This window comes from Salmo salar, chromosome ssa16 (genome assembly GCF_905237065.1).
Source record: "Salmo salar chromosome ssa16, Ssal_v3.1, whole genome shotgun sequence".
Classification (NCBI taxonomy): Eukaryota; Metazoa; Chordata; class Actinopteri; order Salmoniformes; family Salmonidae; genus Salmo; species Salmo salar.
Genome location: NC_059457.1, coordinates 82,676,666 through 82,697,281, shown reverse-complemented (window position 1 = coordinate 82,697,281; position 20,616 = coordinate 82,676,666). Strand labels below are relative to the sequence as shown.

Here is a 20,616-nt window from a genome sequence, read left to right as displayed (position 1 = left end):
AGTTTGCGACAGTCATCAACCCCTTTACGTTGCCGATGTGGAGCTCGTGGGTCGTTAGGGGTGGGTTGGTTGCGAGGGAACCGAGCTTACATTTGGCTGTGATTGGTTACTTTCAGCTGATCACCATGTTGTTATGCAGTTACAGCCTACTAGGGTAAAATTATAGGAGATCCTCAGTCGTACATCATATGTTATAGGAATCTGTCAGGGGATGACACTGTCGACGACGTCGCACGGAACCATTGGTTGATATATGCAACATCTGAGCAGGGGAATGTGACCATGATGTGGCAAGCTGATACTTAAAATACCTATCCAGGCTTTGTAAGATCTAGAATGCATCATCAACAACTGGGCAGAGGAACATAGGCGTAAGTATGTCTAAACCCTCTGTCTATTTCTACAATTTCTCTTCTTAAGATCTGTTTTTACACCTAACCTTAAGCACACTGCTAACCTTATGTCTAAACCTAACCTTACATTAAGATAATAAAACACATTTTTGTTTTCTTGATTTTTTTTTTACAATATAGCCAATTTCGACTTCGTGGCTGTGTTAACTAGTGACAACCGAGTTCCTCCAGCTTTCTACTCACAGAGAGCAGGGGCAGAAGGGTTTAAAGTATGTTTTCTCATGACCCACTCATGAGAAATTATACTTCAAAACCTTTCTTCTTGAGAAATGGTATTATGGTGTGCAGATAATTTGATTTCTGCCTGATGTTAACGAAATGCATGAAAATAATGAAGAATGCAGCAAACGCTCCAACTTGAAGCATATTGATAAAACCATGTCTATGTATTCATTCATCTACACATTTAGTCCTTTATTTAATTATTTTTGGCTCTACCCTCTGCTTTGTCTGTTTCAGCCTGTTGACCACGTATCTGGTCTGCTGGAGGGCCTGGCTGGGGCCACAGTGGCCCTGCTGCTTCTGGGTTTTGGGGCTTCTGATTGGGGCAACCCGGTGGGGGAACAGGTCCTGTACCACGCTGTGTTTGTAGTCCTTCCAGCGGCTGTGTTCCAGGAACACAGTGCACAGCTCATTGTCGCTACACAGGAAGATAACACAAAAGCGCTATTAATAATATATGCCATTCAGCAGACGTTCTTTTCCAAAGCGACTTACAGTAATGCGTACATTCTCCCTAGCTAGATCTGAGAGGATTAGATAGGTATAAGCAATACAGTGAAAGTTCCACCTTGCCCTCTGTGGATTGCTTGCCTTACACCTATCTAGTCCTGAGTCATCTTAGATTTACACAAACACCTAATGGGTAGGGGCTAGGGGTTGTTTCTGGTGCCCCGTCTTTTCTATGAAGTGCACCAGTAAGGGCAGCCCATCTGAACTGGTATCCATTAGTCTCACCTAGGGTAGGTTTTCTGCAGGGCCTCCAGCTTCTTCATGGTGGTGTTGTCCACCAGCTTGTCAAAGCGAGTCTTCTCCACCCGCAGGATCTCCACGCTCTGGCTGACCAGAGTGAACCTGTGACAGTCTCTCTGCTTCGACGGCATCAGGTACTGGTTCAGACCCTGAACCACACCACACAGCAGACACACAGAACCATAGAGTTAGAAAACACTAGAGGAAGAGTTCAAGGAAGTGATTACAACTCTATGCCCAGAACACAGCATGACATGGATGTCATATTATCATGTTATTACATGGTCATCCATGCTGAACACAAGGCACAAGTACCATACAGGTTTCTTCCAATGTTGATGTGGGTAATGTCTGGATCTCAAGGCTACGTACAAATGTGCTGCTCTGATGAAGGGTGTCGATCAGGAAACAGGCACTAGTGGGCAGGTCTGCAGGAAGTCCTCTGGGAGGACGTGGAGGATTATTGAGGAGGACTTTGTGTTTTATGACACTGAGGAAGAGTAGAACAGACAGACACAACTTATCACCGGGCAGCGAACTAACTGGACACAGCTGAGATGCAGCGACGTCACTGATGTGTGGTACGTCCAGGTAAATACACTGTGGCCAGTTACATTACCTTCCTGGTTGGTTTGTCAGCTCGCCTTTGAATCCATGTGTTGGCAAACATGTACCTCTGCTTACTGAGAGAGAGGGAGAGGGAGGGAGAGAGAGAGAGAGACAGGCATAGACAGAGAGATGGAGAGAGAAAGAGAGCGAGATAATGTTAGTTGTTTTTATTGTTCTTCAACATGTCATTGCACAAATGTTATAATCTTACTCAAAACTCAATATAAACAACAGACACATTTTTTGAATAAAAATAAAATAAGTGTTACTCTGGTTGTTATAGGATACAGGGAAAACTGAGGTTGCCTAGAACTTAATGCTGAAATGTGAACTGTGTATATTGTATGCATATTTTGTGTGTCAACACATTACAGTAGGATTGTATTATAAACACGTGCCAGTACCTGAGTCTGCATACTGTTTTAGGAGGCGTTGGTAGGCACTGCAGGAGGTAAGATCCACCACTCTCAACACGTCACATTGGCCCTGTAATGGAAGCATTTAATATCAAACATCTCTGCCTGCAACTACATTACCCAACATTCCCCACATGTACTGTAGGCCTACAAGTTAGCCCCCCGGTTACCTTGCCAATGAAAATGATGTTGCCCATGTCGTTGGTGTCCTTGACGACCACGTGGCCGTAGCGAAATTAGCTCGGCCTTGGAATGGTCAGCCATCTGTTCAATGAGAGAGTATGACCAGGAGGACACTAGCTGGAGTGACCTGGGAGAGAAGGGACACAGAGGTGAATAGGTGGAAAGAGGGGCAATATGACTCCCGGTGACTTAGAGTTACAAACACCGTTTGTAGTGGGAGTTCAAGGTGCTGCTCAACAAAGACAGGTTGGTAGCGGGAATTCAGGTTGGCCTTCGCTTTTCAGTAGGAAAGTCGGAGTGGTGCTGCTCAACAAAGACAGGTTTGTAGCACGGATTCAGGGAGGCCTTCACTCTTTAGGAAAGTAGGAGCGGTGCTCAACAAAGACAGGTTTGTAGGGGGTATATATTCAGATCCTAAAAAAATTCTGGCTGCAGAATCTCATCGGAAGAAACTGAAGCGATAGTAAAACATCCTATTATCTCACCGGAAGAACCTGAAGCGATAGTCAAACTCCCTCTTGAGCTCTACATCCATCTTGTTAGCGAAGAAGTCTTCCTTGTCGACCACCATGAGCTCCGTCTCCTCCATGCACACAACAGTGGCATTCCTCCTCAGCGTTTTGATCAAGGCCACATCCTGACAGACAACAGTTACTGACCATTAATAATCACAACAGTAGCCAGTAGCCTAGCTACGGTCAGGTGTGCTATTTCATGTGGTTGAACCTACTCGTCTGCGTTGCCCATCAGGCTTTGAATGTATGTGAGGTATGACGTTCGCAAGAACCCAGATATCTTTTTCCTAAACACTAAACAATATCACTACCATTCTCACCACTACTACCTCCACTATCACTACTATGACTATTGATAATGATATTGCCTCTTAAAAAATTGCTTCTACAAAAACATATAATTGTTAGGGCTCACCCCGAAGCTCATGCCCTTCTAGATGAGGATGGGCTCCTTATCCACGAAGGCACTGCTCCCGTCGTTGTCCTTGGTGACGGCCAGTAGCCCAGAGAACACAAAGTAGAAGCTGTGTCCCCAATGGCCCTTCTTAATGACCACTCTGCGACGCTCCAACCTGCAGGCATAGCCGCGCGGGTGATTGGTAACTCTTTATTTGTTATCTATTAGGATCCTCATTAGCTGTTGTAAAAGCAGCAGCTACTCTTCCTGGAGTCCACACAAACCATGGATCATAACATAATACAGAACATTAGACAAGAACAAACTTGTAAAGCATTTATAATGCCTTGTAAACATATTTGTAGTCCCTTATGCAGTCATAGTTAAATATAACAGCTGTGATATTATGGCTTCTTGTTGTTCGTTAATGCTTGTACTACTGTGTCCGTGGGAACCAGGGCTATCGCTCAACGCAATCCATTTCGATCTACGCTGTCTACAGATCGATTTATAATAAAAAATGTCGGTCGGAACCAGTACCAGAACCACGCAGGTCCCCTAAGCTGAAGGGGACTTTACATCTAAGTGGTTAATGCTTTATTGTACAGTTAAGTATAAAGCTCTATGACTGTCACGGTCGTGATAATAGACGGACCAAGGCGCAGTGTGTGTTGAGTTCCACATCTTTATTTGCAGTGAAACTTCCAATAAACCAACAACGAAACGTGACATCAGTGGCGCAACATACACAAAACAATATCCCACAACGCAGGTGGGAACAGGGACACCTTAAGTATGATCCCCAATTAGAGACAATGATAATCAGCTGCCTCTAATTGGGAACCATACTCAAACCCAAACATAGAAATATAATCGACTAGAACACCCCCCTAGTCACGCCCTGACCTACAACACCATAGAGAGCCCTCGGGTCAGGGCGTGACAATGACTGCATCTATAAAGTCCTATGAATGTTTAAAGGCAATACAACACTTCACAAGAAGCCACTTCAACTGAAGTGTTACCGGACTATTATAGCCTAAAACAAGGGTTGTGTTTATTAAGCACTAAAAGAAACCAAACTGACTGAAACAGGGAAGGACTATACTACCAAGACATTTTCCATTGCGTTCCCTAAGGCAGGGGTTTCCAAACGTGTTCACTCAGGCCCCCCTTCATTACATTTACATTTTAGTCATTTAGCAGACGCTCTTATCCAGAGCGACTTACAGTAGTGAATACATACATTTCATTTCATGCATTTTGTACTGGCCCCCGTGGGAATCGAACCCACAACCCTGGCGTTGCACACACCATGCTCTACCAACTGAGCCACAGGGAAGACCATGCGGAAGACACATTTCAGTTGAAGGTATTCAATAGTACAACTGACTAGGTATCCCCTTTCCCTTTCCAGCATTGGGGAACATCCGGCGCCTCGTTGTGCACGTTGCATCTATTTCTATGGGCACAAGCACTGTTCATGACACAAACTGTTCACACCCCTCTTGTTGGTGGAGAGAATTTTTCAGGGTTAAAGCTTATTTCCTGCAATTCTGCACATTTTGTCTTGGGGTGAAAAGAACATTTTGCAGTTTTAAAGCTCATTTTCTTGCAATTGATTGACAGGGGATTGACCTCTAACCTCTGATAGCGAACCACCCTGGCCAGAAGGAGTTGCAGGGTTCCACTGTAGCGACGAAACATGCTCACAGAGCTCAGCATGTTGTGAACCAGCAACACCTCCGACTCAGAACGCTCCTCTGGGCACTTCCGCATAATCTCCACCAGCAGAACAGGGATCCGGTCCTGGAATGTTCCAGACATAATGCTCACACACGTATACAAGCACACATACGCTCACACACATTCACACATAGCATTCACGCTCACAGACAGAGACAGAGACACACACACGTATACAAGCACACATACACACATAGCTTTCATGCACACAGACAGAGACAAAGACATACACACGAACACAGAAACACACACACACACACCAAGGAGAACAACATTCCTTACAGTCATAAACACAGTATTTTCATACCCAGCATAGGTCTTCTAAATTCATACGGTCACATTACCTCTTTCACTTTGAAGTGGTTCAGGTCAAACACCAGATTTTTACCCTGCAAGAACAGAAATCAATGTTTACTTTCCAGTCTTTCTGGATATCAAAACTGTAGCTTCTTTCTCAATCTCCCATCAAGACCACTACATAAACCTGGTGGCCCGTTAGCCTAGCAAAACACAGCACCTTATCACTTCCCCTTAACAGTACCACTCTCCTACACACACACACACACGACCCACCGTTCCCCCGGCCGGCTGGTTGGTGATGGTCTCCCGGAAGTTGAACTCCATGAATTGGCGAGAGTTGGAACGGGACATGAAGTAGCGGCAGAAGCGAGTCATCAGGATGACGCTGCGCACCGCCCACTTAAAGCCTAGCTTTCCCCGGCATGGAGCAGCCTGCACCGGGGCCGAGAATAACATCTCTGCTGCCTGCTGGAAATGTAAAACCGCCGATGGCTAGAGAAGGGAGGGAAGAATGGAGAGAGAGAGGTCACTACATTGACTGGCTAGAGGATTGAGAGAGAGGTCAATACATGGACTGTAAGGTCATTGGCATTGTCACTACATCTCCTAAACACCCATGATCAGAGGACACAGGTTGGACTGAACTATGAACTAGAGTGGTATACATAACAGGACATGCTGTTGATAAGTAGGGAGGGGTTTATGTGGCCAGATCTGAAGGCCTAAACGTGAACTAAGAGAGTCTATGGAGAGCCCTGTTACCATAGAAATACAACTAAGATGGTGTAATAATAATGGCTGACAGTTTGTGCCTGCAGACTCTAACCAAAATCCCTATCTAGCTTTCCATATCTATGCACATTACCACATCCTTGAGGTCCGTCTTGGCCTCCTTCGCAGCTGCTGGAAACAGAATGAGATGCTGATCAAATGAACTAATAGCCCTCACCAGGACAAAATGATAGAATTTGTAGACCATAGATCATTTCTTCTCCACCGGTGGTGGGTATGTTTCTAAGCCACAGCATTTTTGTAGTGACTAAGATGTAAATGAAGAAACAATGTGGTTTTACCTTTCTCCGCTTTCTCTCCTGTCTCCATTGTCCAATGGTGTCAGGTGTTAGTTGTTTGTTTTTGAGATATGGACTCCACCCACTAGAGAGGTTCCTCTGTGACATCACAGGGTGTATTCTATCGTAGCGTCTCAGCCAGGACAGTCGCTGGGACAGTGGTTGTGGAGGTGTCTTCTGAATCCCCCTGGAGAAAGGCCAAGTCTCCCCAGTGGTATACATATCCCAGGTTGACAACGACAGCGCTAGTCCATATTTTAGGCATAGACTATTCAGTGATGTAGTTATGAGTGGGTAGAAGTCAAACCTAACCACTGATACAGGGTCAGATATTTGTTCATCTCCCTAAAGGTTAAGTGGATGTGGGGTAGGATAATCTGATCTTAGATCTGTGGTTGGGGCAACTTCTACCTCAAGCAATGCAGTCCTAAACACATTATTGCCAAAAACCACCAATCCCAACCTAAACCTTCAATAACCCCTTATACAGCTTTCTGCTTATTTAGGCTTTAACAGAGTTGGTGAGAAAGACCATACAGAACTTCCAAAGACAAGAAAAAAAGGGACATTGTTTTAGAAAATTGATAATGAATATATTTATAACACTTCTATATGGCTCATACAGCTATAACATGTTTGATATGCACTGATACATAAAATATCTCTCATACACATAATCATCAATCACAGAATAATCCACATAAATGTATCATAAACAGTTGACAGATTTCATAAAAACGATACAATTGAGGACCCTCCCACACGTTTATTACGACTAGGAGGACGTGTATAGGGTAGCTGCGTCTCAAAGCACAGTAGTGTTATAGTTCTTATTTGATCACAGGGATTTCACTGGTTGTACAGGGGAGGGATAGCAGCCTGGTCAATCAGACGGACCGCTGAGCTCACGTTTAGTTTCACTTCGGGAATGTGAGCTATCGCGAGATCAGGCTGGTTTCACAAGACTAGAGGGATAACCATAGAACTTCCACTAACACACTAGCTATTCTCGTACCGTCTCTGCTTGCACACTTGTGTTTTAACACTCATACCCTCTCCAACTCCATAACATATCATTATCTGTTATCTTCCTCTTCAAACCCTGACACATTATTATCTATGCCCTTTCACAGTCTAATAGCCTAAAATAGTTCACATTACTGTTCGTAGTACGATCCATATGAGTCCAGTGATAGGTCTTTTTCACTGGCATGGGGTGTGTCCTCACTGTCCTGCAACGTCATTGGTTGTCATTGTCGTCGACCGGCAGCCACACCAATGGCACAGAGATCCTCATTGGATGATCCAGGCAGAGCAGCTTCAATAATCCCGCCCTCCTATTCCAGCAGCTGGCCTATCTAAGGGGAAATGGCTCAGTTCTGCTTCCAGGACAAGACTCGTGACAATAAACATCCACCTGCAGACCCTTATTTGAGTTTCAAAACAAACATATAAAAGCCTAGAAAACACAGTAGAAAGGCTCAGAGAGGTGAGTAGGACAGTTCCAATCAAACACAGTAGAAAGGCTCAGAGAGGTGAGTAGGACAGTTCCAATCAAAGCACAGTAGAAAGGCTCAGAGAGGTGGGTAGGACAAGTCCAATCAAACACAGTAGAAAGGCTCAGAGAGGTGGGTAGGACAAGTCCAATCAAACACAGTAGAAAGGCTCAGAGTGGTGGGTAGGACAAATCCAATCAAAGCACAGTAGAAAGGCTCAGAGTGGTGGGTAGGACAGTTCCAATCAAAGCACAGTAGAAAGGCTCAGAGAGGTGGGTAGGACAAGTCCAATCAAACACAGTAGAAAGGCTCAGAGAGGTGGGTAGGACAAGTCCAATCAAAGCACAGTAGAAAGGCTCAGAGTGGTGGGTAGGACAAGTCCAATCAAACACAGTAGAAAGGCTCAGAGAGGTGGGTAGGACAAGTCCAATCAAACACAGTAGAAAGGCTCAGAGAGGTGGGTAGGACAAGTCCAATCAAAGCACAGTAGAAAGGCTCAGAGAGGTGGGTAGGACAAGTCCAATCAAACACAGTAGAAAGGCTCAGAGTGGTGGGTAGGACAAGTCCAATCAAAGCACAGTAGAAAGGCTCAGAGAGGTGAGTAGGACAGTTCCAATCAAAGCACAGTAGAAAGGCTCAGAGTGGTGGGTAGGACAAGTCCAATCAAACACAGTAGAAAGGCTCAGAGTGGTGGGTAGGACAAGTCCAATCAAACACAGTAGAAAGGCTCAGAGAGGTGGGTAGGACAAGTCCAATCAAACACAGTAGAAAGGCTAAGAGAGGTGGGTAGGACAAGTCCAATCAAACACAGTAGAAAGGTTTGGGCTCGCTGTTTTTTGATCGTTTTGATTGTCTTGAGTTAGGCTTGGTTGTCAGGTTTTGGGATGTGGGGGCGGAGGTGGAAGGGGGCAGGGAGGAGGGTTATGAGAAGTCCCACACCTCCTCTGTGGGGTGAGCGATGGCGGAGGTGGGGGGGTGGCAGGACGGGGTAGGGGGGCAGGACACAGGGGGGTCATCGGGGCTGGAAACTCCAAGGGGCACCGCGGGGTACATGAGACTGAGGAAGGAGTCCCGGGTATGATGCCTTTTCACCTGTCATACAGTCCACAGAAAAATACATGAATACGAAGTCAGCCATACCGTACCACAGAATGCAATCCAGTCCAAAACACAGCATTTTGATGATGATGAGACCTACCTGTTTGAAGAAGGCATGGGTCAACAGTGTAGAAGCAGAGGGTCTATGGAACACCAAAACAGGACAAAGTCACACCATGCCATAATGGCCCACAACACTGTCATATCTAGCAATCACACCGTGTCTTAATGTCCCACAACACTGTCATATCTAGCAGTCACACCGTGTCTTAATGTCCCACAACACTGTCATATCTAGCAGTCACACCGTGCCTTAATGTCCCACAACACTGTCATATCTAGCAGTCACACCGTGTCTTAATGTCCCACAACACTGTCATATCTAGCAGTCACACCGTGCCTTAATGTCCCACAACACTGTCATATCTAGCAGTCACACCGTGTCTTAATGTCCCACAACACTGTCATATCTAGCAGTCACACCGTGTCTTAATGTCCCACAACACTGTCATATCTAGCAGTCACACCGTGCCTTAATGTCCCACAACACTGTCATATCTAGCAGTCACACCGTGCCTTAATGTCCCACAACACTGTCATATCTAGCAGGCACACCGTGTCTTAATGTCCCACAACACTGTCATATCTAGCAGTCACACCGTGCCTTAATGTCCCACAACACTGTCATATCTAGCAGTCACACCGTGCCTTAATGTCCCACAACACTGTCATATCTAGCAGTCACACCGTGCCTTAATGTCCCACAACACTGTCATATCTAGCAGGCACACCGTGTCTTAATGTCCCACAACACTGTCATATCTAGCAGTCACACTGTGTCTTAATGTCCCACAACACTGTCATATCTAGCAGTCACACCGTGTCTTAATGTCCCACAACACTGTCATATCTAGCAGTCACACCGTGCCTTAATGTCCCACAACACTGTCATATCTAGCAGGCACACCGTGTCTTAATGTCCCACAACACTGTCATATCTAGCAGTCACACCGTGCCTTAATGTCCCACAACACTGTCATATCTAGCAGTCACACCGTGTCTTAATGTCCCACAACACTGTCATATCTAGCAGCACTTGGAATCTCACATATTACATGCCTTTCAAAAATGACAGAAATTCAGACAGAACACAAGAACATTTAAAATTGTTCCTTGAATGAAAGAACCGACTTCAAACGGAGGTACCAGAGCCCGTGTGTATAACGTCTGCTGCTCCTGTGTGCGTGTCTCACCTGCATTCGGTGTGTGTGTTGGTGTGTGCGTTGCGTTCGGTGTGTGTGCGCACGTGTATGTCTCACCTGCAGTCGGGCTGCTGTTGCAGACACAGCTGGACCAGGTTGTGCAGGGTGGCCGAGTGGTTCTTGGGGGCGGGGCTCTGAGGTCTCTCGGCGGTGGCGGTGTGGGTCAGGCTGCCCGTGGCAACACTCTCCCCGATGCCAGAGTCCACCCCGGAGCGGGACACCTTCAGCCCCCCTAGCTCCCCTAGGGGGAGGGGGGCCACGTCCAGCAGGCAGCAGTGGGACCCACGCAGCTTCTGGAGCAGCATCTGGAGGGAGAGACACAGACATATGGACACATGGACACAGTCACACAGAGGGAGAGAGATGGAGAAAAGACGAGAGACTCTCACAGACTGAACTATGTTTTGTAATGTATGAGAACAGCCCTAGCGTATGGCATTGTGCTGTATGTATGTAAGGCCCCAGTACCTGTGTAGGGGGCATGTCCTGGAAAGGCACCCTGCCACTGACCAGCTCACAGACTACTATCCCCAGACTGTAGATGTCTGACTTCACCCCATAGCCATGCAGGTCCTGTCGTAGCAGCTCTGGGCTGAGCCAGGGTAGCAGGGCAGGGCTGTGATGGGGCATGTCGAACACGGTCCTCACCTTCTTCCCATCCCGCATCATACTATAAACACTGTGCAGCCCCGAGAGGTAGACACGGCCCTCCCCAGACAGCAGGATGTGACTGGCCTTCACTCCCCTGAGAGGAAGTGGAGAAGAGGAGAGGAGAAGAGGAGAAGAGCGTTCACTCTCGCCAAATCTTCAGGCTTCTACACAACTACAGTCAACTAACTATTGATGATGCATTAGGTTGTTTTTACCAGCTCAGACCAACTGTCCCTGGCACATTCTACATGTTGAATTGCGAGCAACTCCGAGCAACTATGTCCAACTGAGACCGCAAACTAGGCTGATTCTTTCAACAAATCAAATGAAATGTTATTGGTCACAAGCGCCGAATACAACAGGTGTAGGCTTTGCCGTGAAGTGCTTACTCACGGGCCCTTTTCCAACAATGCAGAGTTAAAAAGTTACAAGCATTTGCTAATTAGGAAACACATAGTAACACAATAGCGAGACTGTATACAAGGAGTACCAGAACCGTTTAACAGTTGGGTTGGTTATAGTTGGACAGAAGTGTTTCAGTGTTGCTTCAGTCCCTCTCCTCGCCCCAACCTGGGCTCCAACCAGGGACCCTCTGAACACATCAGCAACTGCCACCCATGAAGCATCGTTACCTATCGCTTGACCGCTAACTAGCGCACCGCTAACTAGCTAGCTATTTCACATCGGCTACATGTAGAAGCCTTAAAATGGTTCATATCTCTCCCTTGTCCCCATGGTGTCTTTCCTCCCTCACCTGTGCACGTAGCCCATGAGGTGCAGGTATTGCAGAGCCTTCAGGACTCCGTGGAGGAGGTAAGCGATCAGGGACTCACTCATCCCGTCAGGGAAGAACGTCCTCAGCAGGCTATCTGCCGAACCTGGGACAGAGAGAGAGAGAAGTCGGTAACTATGGTTCCAAATGGTTCGTAATGTTTCTTACAAACATAGGCATTTTTTAACATGTCATTTCTGTACCATAAAAAGTAAAGTTCAACCAACTTATCGCTGAGAGAAGGAGCATGGATGAAGAGAGATGGGGGAGTAAGTGTGGGAGAGAGATGGTGAGAGGAAACGTGTGTTAGAAGATGCATGCAGTAGACTGACCGTAGCCCATGAGTGGTGTGAGGACCCAGAGCTGGCAGCAGGAGCTGAAGACCAGGCGAGAGGTCAGCAGATTGGGATGGCGGAACAGCCTGGAGAGAAGAACCTCGTTCTGGGGACACAGCCAGGAAACACTGGGGTCACACAGCCAGGAAACACTAGGGTCACACAGCCAGGAAACACTGGGGTCACACAGCCAGGAAACACTGGGGTCACACAGCCAGGAAACACTGGGGTCACACAGCCAGGAAACACTGGGGTCCACACAGCCAGGAAACACTGGGGTCCACACAGCCAGGAAACACTGGGGTCCACACAGCCAGGAAACACTGGGGTCCACACAGCCAGGAAACACTGGGGTCCACACAGCCAGGAAACACTGGGGTCCACACAGCCAGGAAACACTGGGGTCCACACAGCCAGGAAACACTGGGGTCCACACAGCCAGGAAACACTGGGGTCACACAGCCAGGAAACACTGGGGTGACAGCCAGGAAACACTGGGGTCACACAGTCAGCCAGGTGGCTTGTACCACTGCCAAGTGCCAACAATGTTATTATGAACAATGACCTAAATGGTCCCTGACCCTGGATCTAGAGAGCAAGAGCACATGTTTTTGTTCCAGCCCAACGCTAACTCATCTTATTCAAGTAATCGACTGACTCAACTAAAAAATTGATTAGTTGAATCCGGTGTTTTGAATCAGTTGTGGCTGGAACAAAATATGTATCTTATGACATGAACTTCAATGAAAAGACAAGGTGGTTCGTATCTGTAGGACCTTTAATACAGTACCGCACCATCAACTGTAGCAGCTCATCCTCAGTACACTCATCCAGGTTGGTGTTCTTGACTGCCACCAGCTGGCGGGAGGGGGGTGTGGCGCGCCATGCGCACCTGGCTCAGGTTGTTGAAGCCTTTCCCTGTGAACACGGTTTGGTAATAAATATTAAGACATGTAGAAACACGTTCAACTCCGAAAACCCTTCATTCTCAGGGACTGTGTGGTTAGTATGGTCTTCAATAATCCAGGGAGATTTGTGAACTAATATTTTGAATTGGCCAGTTTATTCAACAGATGTGCCAAAAGGTAATAGACTATGTGTAACATAAAATGTCCACAATACAAACGCTTTATACTCGGGCTATGTGTAGTATGGGACTTGGTCAGTGAAATTGTAAACAATGCTTTTGGATTAGCTATTCTATTCAACAGTAACATGCTAAAAGGAAATATGCTTTGTATTTGTCAGAGGAGATATTACTCTGCAGGCAACAACTATGTAGTGAAAGGACTTGTCATTCTGGGTTGTAGTGATGAGTTGATTTGTGACCAATGGTATGCTCACCCAGCTCTGACAGCAGCTGGTAGTGGGCGGAGTTAGCAGAGAGCGCTGTGATGTCATCGCTGCCTGCACCACCCCAGGTGAAAGTGCATTCTGAGACGTCAGAGCTCTGTGAAGAATCAAACACACACGTACTCACACCCAACCCTGACACGCATCAGCAGAATATTTCATTAGATCACAGAACATGTAGTAACAACATGGTAACAGTATGGAAACATGTTGTAGTTTACCTAAATTAGGGATAGTTCACCCAAATGAACTGTTTTTTTTACCCTGTAGGCAGTCTACAAATACAGTCTACAAGTGCTTTAGTATAGCATGGTATTTTTTACTAACATGAAATGGGTCCATTTAGCAGAGAAGAGGAAGCAGAATGAGGTGAGTGAGTGTTGCCTTTGAGCCTGAAGAGGTCAAAGTACTATGGTGTTGTGATTTTTTTTTTACAATATAGCCAATTTCGACTTCGTGGCTGTGTTAACTAGTGACAACCGAGTTCCTCCAGCTTTCTACTCACAGAGAGCAGGGGCAGAAGGGTTTAAAGTATGTTTTCTCATGACCCACTCATGAGAAATTATACTTCAAAACCTTTCTTCTTGAGAAATGGTATTATGGTGTGCAGATAATTTGATTTCTGCCTGATGTTAACGAAATGCATGAAAATAATGAAGAATGCAGCAAACGCTCCAACTTGAAGCATATTGATAAAACCATGTCTATGTATTCATTCATCTACACATTTAGTCCTTTATTTAATTATTTTTGGCTCTACCCTCTGCTTTGTCTGTTTCAGCCTGTTGACCACGTATCTGGTCTGCTGGAGGGCCTGGCTGGGGCCACAGTGGCCCTGCTGCTTCTGGGTTTTGGGGCTTCTGATTGGGGCAACCCGGTGGGGGAACAGGTCCTGTACCACGCTGTGTTTGTAGTCCTTCCAGCGGCTGTGTTCCAGGAACACAGTGCACAGCTCATTGTCGCTACACAGGAAGATAACACAAAAGCGCTATTAATAATATATGCCATTCAGCAGACGTTCTTTTCCAAAGCGACTTACAGTAATGCGTACATTCTCCCTAGCTAGATCTGAGAGGATTAGATAGGTATAAGCAATACAGTGAAAGTTCCACCTTGCCCTCTGTGGATTGCTTGCCTTACACCTATCTAGTCCTGAGTCATCTTAGATTTACACAAACACCTAATGGGTAGGGGCTAGGGGTTGTTTCTGGTGCCCCGTCTTTTCTATGAAGTGCACCAGTAAGGGCAGCCCATCTGAACTGGTATCCATTAGTCTCACCTAGGGTAGGTTTTCTGCAGGGCCTCCAGCTTCTTCATGGTGGTGTTGTCCACCAGCTTGTCAAAGCGAGTCTTCTCCACCCGCAGGATCTCCACGCTCTGGCTGACCAGAGTGAACCTGTGACAGTCTCTCTGCTTCGACGGCATCAGGTACTGGTTCAGACCCTGAACCACACCACACAGCAGACACACAGAACCATAGAGTTAGAAAACACTAGAGGAAGAGTTCAAGGAAGTGATTACAACTCTATGCCCAGAACACAGCATGACATGGATGTCATATTATCATGTTATTACATGGTCATCCATGCTGAACACAAGGCACAAGTACCATACAGGTTTCTTCCAATGTTGATGTGGGTAATGTCTGGATCTCAAGGCTACGTACAAATGTGCTGCTCTGATGAAGGGTGTCGATCAGGAAACAGGCACTAGTGGGCAGGTCTGCAGGAAGTCCTCTGGGAGGACGTGGAGGATTATTGAGGAGGACTTTGTGTTTTATGACACTGAGGAAGAGTAGAACAGACAGACACAACTTATCACCGGGCAGCGAACTAACTGGACACAGCTGAGATGCAGCGACGTCACTGATGTGTGGTACGTCCAGGTAAATACACTGTGGCCAGTTACATTACCTTCCTGGTTGGTTTGTCAGCTCGCCTTTGAATCCATGTGTTGGCAAACATGTACCTCTGCTTACTGAGAGAGAGGGAGAGGGAGGGAGAGAGAGAGAGAGACAGGCATAGACAGAGAGATGGAGAGAGAAAGAGAGCGAGATAATGTTAGTTGTTTTTATTGTTCTTCAACATGTCATTGCACAAATGTTATAATCTTACTCAAAACTCAATATAAACAACAGACACATTTTTTGAATAAAAATAAAATAAGTGTTACTCTGGTTGTTATAGGATACAGGGAAAACTGAGGTTGCCTAGAACTTAATGCTGAAATGTGAACTGTGTATATTGTATGCATATTTTGTGTGTCAACACATTACAGTAGGATTGTATTATAAACACGTGCCAGTACCTGAGTCTGCATACTGTTTTAGGAGGCGTTGGTAGGCACTGCAGGAGGTAAGATCCACCACTCTCAACACGTCACATTGGCCCTGTAATGGAAGCATTTAATATCAAACATCTCTGCCTGCAACTACATTACCCAACATTCCCCACATGTACTGTAGGCCTACAAGTTAGCCCCCCGGTTACCTTGCCAATGAAAATGATGTTGCCCATGTCGTTGGTGTCCTTGACGACCACGTGGCCGTAGCGAAATTAGCTCGGCCTTGGAATGGTCAGCCATCTGTTCAATGAGAGAGTATGACCAGGAGGACACTAGCTGGAGTGACCTGGGAGAGAAGGGACACAGAGGTGAATAGGTGGAAAGAGGGGCAATATGACTCCCGGTGACTTAGAGTTACAAACACCGTTTGTAGTGGGAGTTCAAGGTGCTGCTCAACAAAGACAGGTTGGTAGCGGGAATTCAGGTTGGCCTTCGCTTTTCAGTAGGAAAGTCGGAGTGGTGCTGCTCAACAAAGACAGGTTTGTAGCACGGATTCAGGGAGGCCTTCACTCTTTAGGAAAGTAGGAGCGGTGCTCAACAAAGACAGGTTTGTAGGGGGTATATATTCAGATCCTAAAAAAAATTCTGGCTGCAGAATCTCATCGGAAGAAACTGAAGCGATAGTAAAACATCCTATTATCTCACCGGAAGAACCTGAAGCGATAGTCAAACTCCCTCTTGAGCTCTACATCCATCTTGTTAGCGAAGAAGTCTTCCTTGTCGACCACCATGAGCTCCGTCTCCTCCATGCACACAACAGTGGCATTCCTCCTCAGCGTTTTGATCAAGGCCACATCCTGACAGACAACAGTTACTGACCATTAATAATCACAACAGTAGCCAGTAGCCTAGCTACGGTCAGGTGTGCTATTTCATGTGGTTGAACCTACTCGTCTGCGTTGCCCATCAGGCTTTGAATGTATGTGAGGTATGACGTTCGCAAGAACCCAGATATCTTTTTCCTAAACACTAAACAATATCACTACCATTCTCACCACTACTACCTCCACTATCACTACTATGACTATTGATAATGATATTGCCTCTTAAAAAAATTGCTTCTACAAAAACATATAATTGTTAGGGCTCACCCCGAAGCTCATGCCCTTCTAGATGAGGATGGGCTCCTTATCCACGAAGGCACTGCTCCCGTCGTTGTCCTTGGTGACGGCCAGTAGCCCAGAGAACACAAAGTAGAAGCTGTGTCCCCAATGGCCCTTCTTAATGACCACTCTGCGACGCTCCAACCTGCAGGCATAGCCGCGCGGGGTGATTGGTAACTCTTTATTTGTTATCTATTAGGATCCTCATTAGCTGTTGTAAAAGCAGCAGCTACTCTTCCTGGAGTCCACACAAACCATGGATCATAACATAATACAGAACATTAGACAAGAACAAACTTGTAAAGCATTTATAATGCCTTGTAAACATATTTGTAGTCCCTTATGCAGTCATAGTTAAATATAACAGCTGTGATATTATGGCTTCTTGTTGTTCGTTAATGCTTGTACTACTGTGTCCGTGGGAACCAGGGCTATCGCTCAACGCAATCCATTTCGATCTACGCTGTCTACAGATCGATTTATAATAAAAAATGTCGGTCGGAACCAGTACCAGAACCACGCAGGTCCCCTAAGCTGAAGGGGACTTTACATCTAAGTGGTTAATGCTTTATTGTACAGTTAAGTATAAAGCTCTATGACTGTCACGGTCGTGATAATAGACGGACCAAGGCGCAGTGTGTGTTGAGTTCCACATCTTTATTTGCAGTGAAACTTCCAATAAACCAACAACGAAACGTGACATCAGTGGCGCAACATACACAAAACAATATCCCACAACGCAGGTGGGAACAGGGACACCTTAAGTATGATCCCCAATTAGAGACAATGATAATCAGCTGCCTCTAATTGGGAACCATACTCAAACCCAAACATAGAAATATAATCGACTAGAACACCCCCTAGTCACGCCCTGACCTACAACACCATAGAGAGCCCTCGGGTCAGGGCGTGACAATGACTGCATCTATAAAGTCCTATGAATGTTTAAAGGCAATACAACACTTCACAAGAAGCCACTTCAACTGAAGTGTTACCGGACTATTATAGCCTAAAACAAGGGTTGTGTTTATTAAGCACTAAAAGAAACCAAACTGACTGAAACAGGGAAGGACTATACTACCAAGACATTTTCCATTGCGTTCCCTAAGGCAGGGGTTTCCAAACGTGTTCACTCAGGCCCCCCTTCATTACATTTACATTTTAGTCATTTAGCAGACGCTCTTATCCAGAGCGACTTACAGTAGTGAATACATACATTTCATTTCATGCATTTTGTACTGGCCCCCCGTGGGAATCGAACCCACAACCCTGGCGTTGCACACACCATGCTCTACCAACTGAGCCACAGGGAAGACCATGCGGAAGACACATTTCAGTTGAAGGTATTCAATAGTACAACTGACTAGGTATCCCCTTTCCCTTTCCAGCATTGGGGAACATCCGGCGCCTCGTTGTGCACGTTGCATCTATTTCTATGGGCACAAGCACTGTTCATGACACAAACTGTTCACACCCCTCTTGTTGGTGGAGAGAATTTTTCAGGGTTAAAGCTTATTTCCTGCAATTCTGCACATTTTGTCTTGGGGTGAAAAGAACATTTTGCAGTTTTAAAGCTCATTTTCTTGCAATTGATTGACAGGGGATTGACCTCTAACCTCTGATAGCGAACCACCCTGGCCAGAAGGAGTTGCAGGGTTCCACTGTAGCGACGAAACATGCTCACAGAGCTCAGCATGTTGTGAACCAGCAACACCTCCGACTCAGAACGCTCCTCTGGGCACTTCCGCATAATCTCCACCAGCAGAACAGGGATCCGGTCCTGGAATGTTCCAGACATAATGCTCACACACGTATACAAGCACACATACGCTCACACACATTCACACATAGCATTCACGCTCACAGACAGAGACAGAGACACACACACGTATACAAGCACACATACACACATAGCTTTCATGCACACAGACAGAGACAAAGACATACACACGAACACAGAAACACACACACACACACCAAGGAGAACAACATTCCTTACAGTCATAAACACAGTATTTTCATACCCAGCATAGGTCTTCTAAATTCATACGGTCACATTACCTCTTTCACTTTGAAGTGGTTCAGGTCAAACACCAGATTTTTACCCTGCAAGAACAGAAATCAATGTTTACTTTCCAGTCTTTCTGGATATCAAAACTGTAGCTTCTTTCTCAATCTCCCATCAAGACCACTACATAAACCTGGTGGCCCGTTAGCCTAGCAAAACACAGCACCTTATCACTTCCCCTTAACAGTACCACTCTCCTACACACACACACACACGACCCACCGTTCCCCCGGCCGGCTGGTTGGTGATGGTCTCCCGGAAGTTGAACTCCATGAATTGGCGAGAGTTGGAACGGGACATGAAGTAGCGGCAGAAGCGAGTCATCAGGATGACGCTGCGCACCGCCCACTTAAAGCCTAGCTTTCCCCGGCATGGAGCAGCCTGCACCGGGGCCGAGAATAACATCTCTGCTGCCTGCTGGAAATGTAAAACCGCCGATGGCTAGAGAAGGGAGGGAAGAATGGAGAGAGAGAGGTCACTACATTGACTGGCTAGAGGATTGAGAGAGAGGTCAATACATGGACTGTAAGGTCATTGGCATTGTCACTACATCTCCTAAACACCCATGATCAGAGGACACAGGTTGGACTGAACTATGAACTAGAGTGGTATACATAACAGGACATGCTGTTGATAAGTAGGGAGGGGTTTATGTGGCCAGATCTGAAGGCCTAAACGTGAACTAAGAGAGTCTATGGAGAGCCCTGTTACCATAGAAATACAACTAAGATGGTGTAATAATAATGGCTGACAGTTTGTGCCTGCAGACTCTAACCAAAATCCCTATCTAGCTTTCCATATCTATGCACATTACCACATCCTTGAGGTCCGTCTTGGCCTCCTTCGCAGCTGCTGGAAACAGAATGAGATGCTGATCAAATGAACTAATAGCCCTCACCAGGACAAAATGATAGAATTTGTAGACCATAGATCATTTCTTCTCCACCGGTGGTGGGTATGTTTCTAAGCCACAGCATTTTTGTAGTGACTAAGATGTAAATGAAGAAACAATGTGGTTTTACCTTTCTCCGCTTTCTCTCCTGTCTCCATTGTCCAATGGTGTCAGGTGTTAGTTGTTTGTTTTTGAGATATGGACTCCACCCACTAGAGAGGTTCCTCTGTGACATCACAGGGTGTATTCTATCGTAGCGTCTCAGCCAGGACAGTCGCTGGGACAGTGGTTGTGGAGGTGTCTTCTGAATCCCCCTGGAGAAAGGCCAAGTCTCCCCAGTGGTATACATATCCCAGGTTGACAACGACAGCGCTAGTCCATATTTTAGGCATAGACTATTCAGTGATGTAGTTATGAGTGGGTAGAAGTCAAACCTAACCACTGATACAGGGTCAGATATTTGTTCATCTCCCTAAAGGTTAAGTGGATGTGGGGTAGGATAATCTGATCTTAGATCTGTGGTTGGGGCAACTTCTACCTCAAGCAATGCAGTCCTAAACACATTATTGCCAAAAACCACCAATCCCAACCTAAACCTTCAATAACCCCTTATACAGCTTTC

The 20,616-nt window shown here is 46.1% G+C and overlaps 3 protein-coding genes and 1 pseudogene across 7 annotated transcripts; all 4 read right to left on the bottom strand.

The window, feature by feature from the left end:
* Positions 1–589: 589 nt before the first annotated feature.
* LOC106574848 (cyclic nucleotide-binding domain-containing protein 2-like) lies at positions 590–3,213 on the bottom strand. The gene is made up of 7 exons (XM_045698173.1): positions 3,079–3,213; positions 2,581–2,720; positions 2,399–2,480; positions 2,005–2,068; positions 1,758–1,875; positions 1,371–1,534; positions 590–1,053 (listed from the first exon to the last, which is right to left on the bottom strand). Exons 2-7 carry the CDS (start codon positions 2,605–2,607, stop codon positions 828–830), a joined length of 681 nt encoding a protein of 226 aa, XP_045554129.1. The 5' UTR covers positions 2,608–2,720; positions 3,079–3,213; the 3' UTR covers positions 590–827.
* Positions 3,094–7,832, bottom strand: LOC123727897 (cyclic nucleotide-binding domain-containing protein 2-like). Of its 3 annotated transcripts, XM_045698178.1 has the most exons (7): positions 6,625–7,832; positions 6,417–6,454; positions 5,825–6,043; positions 5,596–5,640; positions 5,151–5,314; positions 3,524–3,680; positions 3,094–3,230 (listed from the first exon to the last, which is right to left on the bottom strand). In XM_045698178.1, exons 1-6 carry the CDS (start codon positions 6,650–6,652, stop codon positions 3,542–3,544), a joined length of 633 nt encoding a protein of 210 aa, XP_045554134.1. In that variant the 5' UTR covers positions 6,653–7,832; the 3' UTR covers positions 3,094–3,230; positions 3,524–3,541. The 3 variants fall into 3 exon arrangements, with proteins under 3 accessions (XP_045554134.1, XP_045554132.1, XP_045554133.1); XM_045698176.1 differs by lacking the exons at positions 3,094–3,230; positions 3,524–3,680 and having other exon boundaries at positions 4,827–5,314; XM_045698177.1 differs by lacking the exons at positions 3,094–3,230; positions 3,524–3,680 and having other exon boundaries at positions 4,827–5,314; positions 6,417–6,451.
* Positions 7,833–9,023: 1,191 nt separating this feature from the next.
* Positions 9,024–16,217, bottom strand: LOC106573852 (STE20-related kinase adapter protein beta-like; annotated as a pseudogene).
* A 374-nt stretch (positions 16,218–16,591) lies between these two features.
* On the bottom strand, positions 16,592–20,411 carry LOC106574924 (cyclic nucleotide-binding domain-containing protein 2). 3 transcript variants are annotated; one of them, XM_045698175.1, is made up of 7 exons: positions 20,125–20,411; positions 19,917–19,954; positions 19,325–19,543; positions 19,096–19,140; positions 18,651–18,814; positions 17,023–17,179; positions 16,592–16,728 (listed from the first exon to the last, which is right to left on the bottom strand). In XM_045698175.1, exons 1-6 carry the CDS (start codon positions 20,150–20,152, stop codon positions 17,041–17,043), a joined length of 633 nt encoding a protein of 210 aa, XP_045554131.1. In that variant the 5' UTR covers positions 20,153–20,411; the 3' UTR covers positions 16,592–16,728; positions 17,023–17,040. The 3 variants fall into 3 exon arrangements, with proteins under 3 accessions (XP_045554131.1, XP_045554130.1, XP_014006535.1); XM_045698174.1 differs by lacking the exons at positions 16,592–16,728; positions 17,023–17,179 and having other exon boundaries at positions 18,349–18,814; positions 19,917–19,951; XM_014151060.2 differs by lacking the exons at positions 16,592–16,728; positions 17,023–17,179 and having other exon boundaries at positions 18,351–18,814.
* Between the last annotated feature and the right edge of the window lie 205 nt (positions 20,412–20,616).

Excerpts from the sequence above, each read along its gene's own strand:
- LOC106574848 (XM_045698173.1), bottom strand. The coding sequence starts at position 2,607 with ATGGGCAACATCATTTTCATTGGCAAG. Across the intron at positions 2,069-2,398 it reads AAAACAGTATGCAGACTCAG|TAAGCAGAGGTACATGTTTG; the intron begins GTACTGGCACGT and ends CCTCTCTCTCAG. Across the intron at positions 1,054-1,370 it reads CTGCAGAAAACCTACCCTAG|CGACAATGAGCTGTGCACTG; the intron begins GTGAGACTAATG and ends CTTCCTGTGTAG.
- LOC123727897 (XM_045698176.1), bottom strand. The coding sequence starts at position 6,652 with ATGGAGACAGGAGAGAAAGCGGAGAAAG. Across the intron at positions 6,044-6,416 it reads AGACGGACCTCAAGGATGTG|CCATCGGCGGTTTTACATTT; the intron begins GTAATGTGCATA and ends TCCCTTCTCTAG. Across the intron at positions 5,641-5,824 it reads ACCAGCCGGCCGGGGGAACG|GGTAAAAATCTGGTGTTTGA; the intron begins GTGGGTCGTGTG and ends CTGTTCTTGCAG.
- LOC106574924 (XM_014151060.2), bottom strand. The coding sequence starts at position 20,152 with ATGGAGACAGGAGAGAAAGCGGAGAAAG. Across the intron at positions 19,955-20,124 it reads AGGAGAGAAAGCGGAGAAAG|CAGCTGCGAAGGAGGCCAAG; the intron begins GTAAAACCACAT and ends TTCTGTTTCCAG. Across the intron at positions 18,815-19,095 it reads ACCACTTCAAAGTGAAAGAG|GACCGGATCCCTGTTCTGCT; the intron begins GTAATGTGACCG and ends GGAACATTCCAG.